The sequence below is a fragment of the Onthophagus taurus genome, chromosome 8, assembly GCF_036711975.1.
Source record: "Onthophagus taurus isolate NC chromosome 8, IU_Otau_3.0, whole genome shotgun sequence".
NCBI classification, from domain to species: Eukaryota; Metazoa; Arthropoda; class Insecta; order Coleoptera; family Scarabaeidae; genus Onthophagus; species Onthophagus taurus.
Window position 1 is genome coordinate 19,503,488 of NC_091973.1, and position 11,732 is coordinate 19,515,219.

General features: G+C 31.8%; 1 protein-coding gene across 1 annotated transcript; it reads left to right on the top strand.

Annotated features, from left to right (window-relative positions):
• Nucleotides 1-2,539: 2,539 nt before the first annotated feature.
• On the top strand, nucleotides 2,540-3,649 carry LOC139431367 (uncharacterized). Its single transcript, XM_071199024.1, has one exon. The coding sequence runs from the start codon at nucleotides 2,540-2,542 to the stop codon at nucleotides 3,647-3,649; it is 1,110 nt and encodes a 369-aa protein (XP_071055125.1).
• The last annotated feature ends 8,083 nt before the right edge of the window (nucleotides 3,650-11,732 follow it).

An 11,732-nucleotide genomic window follows, 5' to 3' on the forward strand; every position in this document is an offset into this window, starting at 1 on the left:
TCGTTATAAATATGTCTTAAATTTAGATCATCTTGTTTGAAAAGTATTAAAAAGTTTGCATTATCACGTATTAAATGCTTTGGAATATGCGTGAACTCTGACATAAATAAAAACTGTCTATTGCCTTATGTCGTCCCATACAAAAATAATCACGAATAATTGATTGTTTATCGCATGCTACATCATCAAATATAAAAACCGAATCTTCATTCGCTTTGGAAGGATGCATTATGTCATCACTACTGCTATACTCATAATATCCTAAACCTTTTATAGGCTGTAGTAATTTTCTCAAATATTCATATTTGCTTTGATACAATGACTTTGAATACACATACACATTTTTAAAGGATAGTCCATTAGGATCCTGTAATAAGCTAATTATCAGATTTGTTTTACCAGAGTTAGAAGGTCCGGATATTATGCAACGTAGATTATTTGGAAATAAATAACTATGCTTTTTGTTTTGAGGTGATTGATTATTATTATTAAATTGTATTGTTACATCATCAACATTTAATGTGTAAGGTTGTTTTATCACTTTCATGTTTATTGTATAACTAACTCTTATATCAGTTTGATTTTGAATATATAATGTTCTAATTTGTCTGTTGACCATTGAAGTGATTATCAATATCATCAACATTTAATGTGTAAGGTTGTTTTATCACTTTCATGTTTATTGTATAACTAACTCTTATATCAGTTTGATTTTGAATATATAATGTTCTAATTTGTCTGTTGACCATTGAAGTGATTATCAATATCATCAATATTTAATGTGTAAGATTGTTTTATCACTTTCATGTTTATGGTATAACTGACTCCTATATAAGTCTGAATCTGAACATATAATATTCATTTGTCTGTTGACCATTGAAGTGATTGGATGATCATGAAGAAAAGAGCCAGTGGAAAAGCCATTTCTTTTAATAGAGCCGTTAAAAATGCTAAAATAAAATTAAAAGAGTCAAGCACTAATGATTTGAAATCTGCTGCAAAGTTAGCTTTACGTGCCGTAAAAGGTATTGTCAAAAAGAAACCTCGTTCTAGAATTATTACAATTCCGAAAAGCGGTGGTATCCTTCCGCTCATTCCAATTTTTGCTGATTTAAGTGCATTAGGAGGTTTAGCAGGTGGCACTGCTTCCGTTATAAGTGCTGTCAATAAAGCGAAGCAAGCACAAACGGCCCTCAAGGAAAGTCAAAGACATAATCAAACGATGGAATCAATAGCTTAGGTAAAGGTCTATATTTAAAACCATATAAAAAAGGATTAGGTGTTTTTTTAAAGACACGCCAAGAAAAACCATACAACAGCAGAAAGCGCTAACAAACGTTGACTTGATGCGTTATGTAAAAATATTGGGAATACCAGAGTTTAGAGGGATATTCATGCGAGATAAATTGCCTATACGTATTAATAATAATGAAAGAGGTATTATTAACTTGGATAGTGTGAAAGGGCCTGGCACTCATTGGACAGCCTATATTAAGAAGGGAAATATAATTACTTATTTTGATAGTTTTGGTAATTTAAAACCAAGTAAAGAAATTGTGAACTATTTCAAGAGTGCTGGAAATAATGTAATTATTAAATATAATCACCATCAATATCAAACCTATAACACAAGTAATTGTGGTTATTTATGTTTAAATTTCTTACTATCGGACGCATTATAGCTTCAACAATCAAAGGATGTGGACATCTGGATTTAGTAGGAAAAACATCTGTTCTAACAGCAAATTACCACCCTGCAATAGAACTGAATCCTAATTATCAATATGAACTGGCACTTGTAAGCTTTGATGGTTACAACTCAATTCCAAATATTGATGAAACAAACAATTGCTTAAAAATAGATAATGTATTGATAGCACTACCAACAGGATCTTATGAATTAATACACATTTCGAATGCTATTAATAAACAACTTAAAGAAAAGAATATTAATGGTGTGACCTTTAGCCTACAAGCAAATGAGGATACGCTACAAGCAGTGATCACATGTAACAAAACTATTGATTTTAATATAAACAACTCCATCTCAACAATATTAGGATTTAATAAATCAGATGTACTGGATCCAATAAAATCCCCGCATAGAGCTCGCAATATTGTAGATATATTTAAAGTAAATTCTATACAAGTACTATGTAGCATAACACATGGAGCTTATCACAACGACATACCTGCGCACACTATCTACTCATTTTTCCCTACAGTACCTAAAGGTTATAAAATATCAGAAACTCCCCACAATTTAATATATATGCCTTTGAATACACAAATAATTAATAATATTACCCTTAAAATAGTTGATCAAAACGGAGTGTTGGTTAATTTCAGAGGAGAAGTCATCAAGATAAGACTACATTTAAAGCTCTCTAGTAATAATGGTTCTTAAGGTGAAAGGTTATATAAACCCACGAAATCAAACCAATACTTTTAGTTCTCCTCACACTGTGAAACAGTTAACACCTCAAAACAAACAATTTCTTGAATCATTAGGTTTACAATTAATAAAATAATATTCAATATGAGTATCTTAAACGTCTCGGATAAAGTAGAATTTGATAATTCACTCGTACGGATTCAGTATCATAATCATTTACCATACTCATCAAATTCGTTTAACAATAGCGATGAAATTCGTATTGCAATTCAACAACAGGACGTTTACACGTTACCAAGTCAATCTTTTATTTACGTACAAGGGAAACTATTGAAAGATGACGGAACCGTTGATAAAGATTCAAAATTATCAGTAAATCCGATCGCTCATATGTTTAGTGAAGTACGATTTGAATGTGGAGGGAACGTAATTGACAGAGTAAGAAATCCAGGAATAGCTAGCACATTAAAAAATCTTTGCTCATTAACAAGATCGGAATACTATCATGCCTCTAACGCAGGTTTCGAATATCCAAATGTTAAAGTAAATGAAAATAAAGGAGATTTTGATTTTTGTGTTCCCTTGAAATATTTTCTTGGTTTCGCAGAAGATTATAATAAAATTTTGATAAATCTCCGTCAAGAATTAGTTTTAGTACGCAGTAATTCAGACAAGAATGTTATCGAAAGTCTTTTACCTAATGTGATAATTACTATTAATAAAATAGTATGGAAAGTGCCTCATGTTTCTGTAGCCGATGTTGAACGTTTAAAACTTTTAGAGTACATTGAACAAGGAATTGAATTAGACATGGGATTTAGATCATTTGATTTACATGAATACCCATCATTACCAAAAAGTAGACAACACACATGGACAATTAAAATATCTACTCAATTAGAAAAACCCAGATACTTTATATTAGGGTTTCAAATCAATAGAAAAGATAATCCGTTACGTTCTGCATCACAATTTGACCACTGTAATTTAACAGATATGAAAGTGTTTTTAAATAGTGAGAAATATCCCTATGAAGCTTTAAATTTAAATTTTAAGACAGGTCAAATTGTAGTTTTATATGAAATGTATTGTAATTTCGCAAAAACCTATTACGATCGAGAACTTGCAGAACCAATGTTTAACAGAGATACATTTTTAGCACATACACCGATTATTGTAGTTGATTGTTCACGGCAAAATGATATTTTAAATGTTGGAACCGTTCCTTTAACTGGTATGATTAATCAAATATAGATCAGTTTGTAAACAACTCTATGTCCATAACATTATGTTTTAATAAAGTAGATGAACTGGATTTTTATGTAAACAAAATAAAGTTAGTCGTATTTAAGTTGGCTGAAATTTTATTACAAATATTCCTAATTTCCTGTGCATGCGCATTCAAGCGACGCCGACGGGAGGCACGCCTTTAAACGCTCAGCAAATTTAAATTTTAAAAATGTAAACAGGTAAATCAGGTAAATTTATTTTATTCATTAAATATATTATTTTTTTTTTTTTAATTTTATTAAATGTATTATTCTTATTCATCGTCTGCGAGCGAGTTTTCTCTTATCTAATCTTCGCACATATCCTACCGCATATTTCCTGCGATTCGTTAACGCGTCAACAACCGCCGCACTCGAAAGACCCGATTCAGTTCGTTTTTAACCGCTGCTAATTCGTCTAGTTCGTAAATCACGATATAAAAGAAAATGTTTAGTACAATTTACAACGTCAAAGTACAACGGTCTTCCTCTTCTTTCTTTTTATTACGACAACATTGTGCGATAGCGGAGAAGAAGAAGAAGGAGAAACAACCGTAGCAGTTACTGCATCACCTTCAGCTGAAACCTTAGAGATTACTACTACTACATACTACATTAGCATCATCTCCAGCTGATATTCGAAAAATAAATAATTTTCATTATCAACTACTCCGGTTGAAGACAGATCCTAAAGTAAGTTTTAAAGTTAAAAATCCTAAGAAAGGAGGAGGAACCTCCGCAAAACAAGATCAACCTACAACAACCACAGCGATGAAAGATGCATCTTCGATCATCAGAGGTTCAGTGTCTTTAATATGTTTAAATATATGAGGGTTGATGGTAAAAAAAAATTGAAGAAAAGTAATTGTGTTTTAAAATAAATATAATATTAATTTTTATTTATTAATTTTGTGTTTTATTTATCCACCACACACCAGAGTGCGCATAACTCAGTCCTACTTACACCACTCAAATCTAGGTGGCGCCATTGTATTTAAATTTTTTTATTTAATTTTCTAAAAATCCCTAGATCTCTAGTTACTTTTAATACCAACCTAATTTTTTTTCCCCCAAACTTTAGTTGGTATCCCCCCCTATACCTAATACATTGAGGCGTGACGTCACCGCAGGAGCAGCAGGAGCAACTTCCGCTCTAGAACCTGCATTCTTACACTACTGATAATTATAGCTCAATCCGGAAATAGTGGTGGTCAAACATTTGATGTTTCAACGGGTCATATATCCGAAATTTTCGGTATAATCGCATTTATTGGTGTTGTTTTAATATTTACGTGTTGCTGCTGTGGGCCGGTGATATATTTGGTACGAGCGAGAGAAAGGGCTATGGAATGAAGATTGAAGCGTCATCTTAGCCGAACCCAAGACTTATAAATTAAATTTTCCGCACCAAGCAAGAGATGTGGCCGATTATGTCTATTGAATGTCGGAAGTGATTGTGACGAGTTTTCGGCATTTTCTTGAAGAGCTGCGTGTAATACAGAGAAACCTAACCAAGGACAAGGAAGAGAGGCGTAAAGGTGTAATCTTTAAATGGGATAGCGCGTGTCAAGACGCATTTGATAAATTAAAAGCCAGCCTTATTTGTCCACCTATACTACAATATACAAATTTTTCCAAGGATAACACTTTTATTTTAAAAACAGATGCTTCAGGTTATGCTGTTGGTGCTATTCTTTGTAATGGAGATGACAGACCTGTATTGTAGTCGTAGCCTTAATAAATCCGAGAAAAATTACAGTACAATCGAAAAAGAACTAACAGCAATTGTATTTGCAGTAAAACATTTTAGACCTTATCTATTCGGAAGGAAATTCCAAATATTTACTGACCATCGACCACTTGTTTATTTGTTTAGTATGACTAATCCTTCCAGTAGAGTAATGAAATTCAGATTAGTTTTAGAAGAATATGATTTCGATATTCAATATATAGTAGGAAAAAATAACATGGCAGCAGATGCTTTGTCCCGCATAGAAATTTCTTTAGATCAACTTAAAAGTATGACAGATAACGCAGTAAATGTAAATGTTATAACTAGAGCTCAACAAAAGAAACTCACCAGCGATCTTAAGGATAAAATTAGCAATCATTTACAAGAAAGGATTGGCCACCCTGGTATTGTAGAAATGTTAAAATGTCCTGAGAATTCCACTGAATTAAAGTTACTAAACATTAATGAAATTAATAAAGTAATAAAAGGAAAATAATACGTAAAATTTAAAGACTTTATTTATGTAAAACAGTTAAAAACCCTTGTTCAAATCGAACTTTTGGAACTTTGATTTTGAGAATTGGCGATTTTGTATGCCGTTGTGTCTTAACTTTCTGGCATTGTAAACATGATTTCTGAAATTCTATAACTATTCCTCTAAATTGCTGCGGAATGTAAATTCGCGGAGAATCCGTTGATATTTCACACCATAATTTGATATCAGGTAGCACTGTGGGTTGTAGCAGTTGTAGCAGCAACTGATAGGGTGTAGTGTGAGTGTGAGAAAATTGTTTATGTAGTAAGTTCGACAATTCGATATCTGTGAGTTGAGCTTTGTAAAGTGTAAGTGTGTCGGGGTACTGAGAATTTAGGGATTCAATATTTGTCCTGGACAAAGTGTCTGCAACGATATTGGAATTTCCCTTAATGTATCTCACATCGGATGTATATTGTGTTATGTAATTTAGGTACCTGGTTTGTCTTGGTGTTTTTTCTGTTCATGAAAATATTGCCGTAGTTATTATGTTTGTGGTCAGTGAAAACTGTAACATTGTTTCCATGTAGGAAATGATTAAAAAATTTTATGGCAGAATGTATTGCCAATAGCTCTCTGTCGAAAGTTGAATATTTAACTTGACTTGGAGAAAGTTTATGTGAATAAAATGCTAACGGTTGCGGTGTTTCATCAATAGTTTGGCTCAGAACTGCTCCTATACCTGTATTAGAAGCGTCTGTGGTATCTGACAGCGAAGCGTGACCAACAAATATTAGTGCGATTATTGGGCGACAAGGATCGTTTCCTCGAATTTCTTCGATTTCGGTCTCTTGATACTTGTCGTCTATAATCACAATGACACGGTTTTGAATTATTAAATGGTAATGTATTGCTAAATTGTGCTTCTAAAGCACTAATTTGACTTTCTAATCTTTTTGTCGTATTCTGCTGTTGTTGAGCAACTGGGTCCAAAAGCGTTTGGCAAGCTAAAGTCAAATTTTTTATAGAGGTTAAAATTTCGTCATGTCGTGTCATTGGTGGCGTCGTAATGCTGTTTTCGCGAGTGTTGTGGTGTTTTTGATAATACAGGGTGTCGGCTGAGGTATCCGAGAAATTTTGTATATGAATTCTATAATTAATTTTAAGCACAAATGATTCTATTCACTTTTCTCGAATTCCAAACGGTTGTTGAAATATCGAGGTTTGAAGTTGACAGATCGTATGGATAGATATTAAACAGTAAATAACATGTTGCTAGGTAATTGAATAATTAGCCATTTAATTGATATTAGAATAAAATTGTTGACATTCAGGTCATTAATTGTCATCATTGTTATCAATTGTGCTTAAAATTGATCATAGAATTCATATACAAAGTTTCTCGGATACCTTAGCGGACACCCTGTATGTGTTGTGTTGTGCGTCGTTATAGAAGGAAGAAGAAGTGGTGGAAGAAGGCAACAAAGGCAAATTTAGGGATTCCCAGACCTTATCCGCGACCGTAAGGAGGTCTGCAAGTTCTTCCTTCGCGGATGATAGAAGTGCAACGGAAACTACCCGAGGTAAACGCCTTTCCCACAACTTAATTAGTAATTTGGGGCTCACCACTTGCGATCCACCGACTGTTGCGGACATAGATCTATAAACCTCTGATGGTTTCTGATCTCCCATCTGTGATCCTGAAAGGATACCATCTAAGCGTTTTTCTTCACTTAGTGATAATCTTTCTATTAAGGCCGTTTTAAGAGAGGTATATGGGGTCGCAAGCGGAGGAGCCTGAATGAGATCGACTACCGTGGTAATAATTTCGGTTGGTAAATTAGCGAAAAGATAGTTAAATTTAGTTCCAACATTCACTGTGTACCAGTATTATAATAAATTTAATGTAAACGAAGAAAAATATAAATTAATTGTATATTGTACTTTTTTACTAATAATGTCCACAATAATGTACTTCACAAACAGAACAAAGGGTACCAACTGGAGCTTCTTGAAAGCTACGAAATAGACAAGTTTATAAAAAACAACACACAACTCGAATGTCTTAATGATCAAATTTTTCGTATTAAACCACCTCTTTACAACTGTTTGCAAAACCCTTTTCCCCAAAATACCGAGGACTAGTTTAATTAGCCGCACACACTAGTCACAGATTTTGGGGTACTATTGTTAAATATTGTGATAAAAATAACCATTTCATAGTTCATTGAGAAAAACATAACCATAAAATTTGGACAGAGAAATTTTTGTTGGTAGAAATCTTATTTAAAACCGTTTAGTTTGCTTCCAAAGGTATCAATTAAATTAGTTCAGCTCCTAAAGCACATTTTTCATCCATGCTTTGATGTTTTAACGTTATTTTGAAGAAGAAATCGTAGATTTAAAATTGAATTTTTCTAACTTTACTCATTGGAATTTGGCGTGTACTCCAATGTATATCTGAAAACAAGAAAAGACAACGATGAATACGAAGTCTTATTACGACTCATAAAGGAATAAGGAAGAAATCAACGGAAAAAGAATTTAATTTTGAAGGTTAGTTCCAAGAAAATCCGAAAGATGACGCTAATTTCGATGCAAAAATTTTAAATTTTGAAAAAGGCGCAAACCTAAGAACCAATCAGAAACGAGGAAGAAACAGGAGGGGGGCTGAGTATAAAATCGCAAGCAAACAGGAGACAGTCGTCATCTGACCAGCAACGAATTTACGTCGATTGACAGTAAAAAACAAATTAAATCTCCGCGAGGCCAACGAGTCAATTCAAAACGTCAAAGTTAAAAAAAAAAGATAACCTCAAAATTATTAAATAATTGAACTAACCTCAAACCTGATCCGAGAACTCCTGAAACATCTTCGAAATTATCCAAGATCCAAATCCCAAGGACAAGCAGTCCACTCATCCGTCAGAAGAATCCCGTAGACAATCCCGAATAAACCGAAAGAGAGACCTGAAACTACGAGGAATCCGGAAAAACTAGTTCGAACTCCGAAACCAAGAGACAATCCATTATCCTGTTACCACATTGAATCCCAACCCTTTTTCTTCGCAGTGAGTCGGTTGATAATTTATTTTTTTTATTTAACATAACCTATAAAAGAAAAATTAACCAATTAAACTCAAAAGATAACTGACAAGAATTTCCTTTATAATTCATTATCAATACTTACTTGTGGGTAAAGATTTTTCAGTTTTTCTTGTATAACTTTCATTTTCTTTTAACACTATTTTTTCAACGAGTTTGATTTCAATTTAAAACGTTAGCCATTTTTTATTTCAAGGACGAATATAACGAGTTTTCTACCCTGTTCTCTCTCAAAAAGATAAAAAATAAACGTGTTCTCTCTCAGATCGATTTTTCAGTCGATAATTGTAGTTTTCTGTTTTTTATTTAAAAGTTTTACCTCTCGTCGATAGAAATTTAATTTAAATTCAAAAGAAATTTATTTTTTGAACTGAACTTGCCCGAAACCCTGAGTTTAATTAGAGTCTCATAGTTAAAACTACTATTATTATTGTAATTAAATAAATTAAAGAACCCTATTTTTTGAAAAACCGAACATTGTAGTTTTACTTCAATTAATCAAAGTCCCCACACACAGTAAAACATTACAATATATTTAAAAAACGCAATTTAAAATCCAAACTCCCCACCCTTTACACGTTTATTTTATTTTTATTATATAAAATAAACTTAACCCTATTATACTTAACCAATAAAATAACTATAGTAACTAAATACTCGCCGGGCCTGAGAAGCCCGGTTTATGCATCCTAGGGTTAATGCATAAAACTTTATATATTTGCCAAAATATTATTTTGCCAAATTTCCTAAATGAATTCACTTTTTTTTTAAATTGTAATACTTTAATTGACTAATTTTAATAATAGCTAAACTAATTTTAATAATAGCTAGAAACATAAATTCAGTTACAAAAGCACATGCGCAATACATATTTTTCACTTTTCTCAAATCTGGTTTTCGAACAAAAAGTTGAATTATTCTTGCAAGATCATCCATTTTACTTCATTTACTTGTAACGTCCGTTCGTTTTATTTTTACCTCAAATTTTAATGTGTTAATAGTTTAAACTTTAATCATTTTTATACAAAATTATAATTTATAATGTATATCCGTCAATAATTTGTGACAGAAAATATTGGAAATTCTTCAAATGTTGATAATGCACGTGCGTTTTTTAAACTATGGTTTTTGAATTAACGAGTAAGTTTATCTTTTAATTTTTAATTTGTAACATCAATTAATATTACTCAATAACGTATTGTAGCGCTTCTCAGGATGACGTAAGTCGAAACTTGTCAAGCCAGATTTAAGAATAAACCAGTAAAAAAGTACAATATTCAACTAATTTATATTTTTCTTCGTTTACATTAAGTTTATATAAATAAATACCTAGAAATAGTGGGTGATACACACGCCCATAAACGCAATAATGATCCTAATGGGCAAATAAAGGGTAACAAATCATTTAAATATAGAAATATTATTAAGCGGTTGATTGATCGTCAAGGAGAAGAGAGCACGCATCGCACTTCTCGTAAAAGAACTAACAAGGAGACAACGCAGTTGACTCTTCACCAATTTTGATGAATTTTTTTGTGGTGAATCTATGTTGAATATGTATCAGTTTTACCAGAGCTTTTGATCCAATGGCCCTTCTAAAAGGCGTAATTTATTTTTAAAGTTTAAGACCTTTGAAAATTAATTTTATATGCCGCAAGGAAAAATCGCCTGCGGATAACAACACATAGCGCGGTGGATGAGTGCTGGGCTCTCATTCAGAAGTACTAGGTTCGAGACTTGAACGAACGTTCCTTTTTTTTAACTTATTTTGCAATTGTAATTGTATGTTTTTATAGTGTATATGTTTTTTTGTAAGTCAATAATAAAATGCAAAGTTGTAGTTTATATTAATAATATATAAAGATAATGTTTACCGATCAAAAAAAAGTAATACAAAAACAAAATAAAACGTGATTTTAATTATTGTAAAGTAAAACAGATAAAACAAATATAATATTTTTTTATTATAATATTTTTAATTTTTCGATCGATCTGTTTTACTTTACAATAATTAAAATTACGTTTTATTTTGTTTTTGTATTACTTTTTTTTCGATCAATAAACATTATTAAAATTAGTTAGTGCCCCGAACACAAGAGACAATCCATAATCCAGATACCACATTGAACTCCAATCCTTTCTTTTTCACAGTGAGTCGGATGATAATTTTATTATTTAACATAACCTACAAAAAGAAAAATCAAAGAATCAAATTCAAAGAACAACTCCCAAGAGTTTCCTATAATTTTGATAAATACTTACTTGTGGGTAAAGATTTATTAGTTTTCTTGAATAACGTTCATTTATTTAATTCTATTTTTCTTCAACGAGTTTGATGACAACTTAAGACGTCGGCCATTTGTTATTTTCAAAGAACGGTTCTAACGAGTTTTATCCTACTCTCTCTCTCTCAAATAATAAACGGGTTCTCTCTAATATCGATATTTCAGTCGATAACCACAGTTATCTATTTTATTTAAAAATTTATCTCTCGTAAATAAGCATTGTTATTAAAGTAAATGTAGGAAAACCATTTTTTTTTGTTACTCATAAAACGAGTTAATTTGATTTTGTGTTTAATTAAATGAATTTTTTGTCGAACCTGATTAATTTTCTTTTGAACCTGAACTTGCCCGAAACCCTGAGTTTTTAATAAGAGTCTCTTAAAATTAAAGAAACCCAAATTTATAGTTTAATAACTTGTGTAAAAACACAATTAAAATCACCACAATTATTTGGCGACCAAAACGTGGGGCA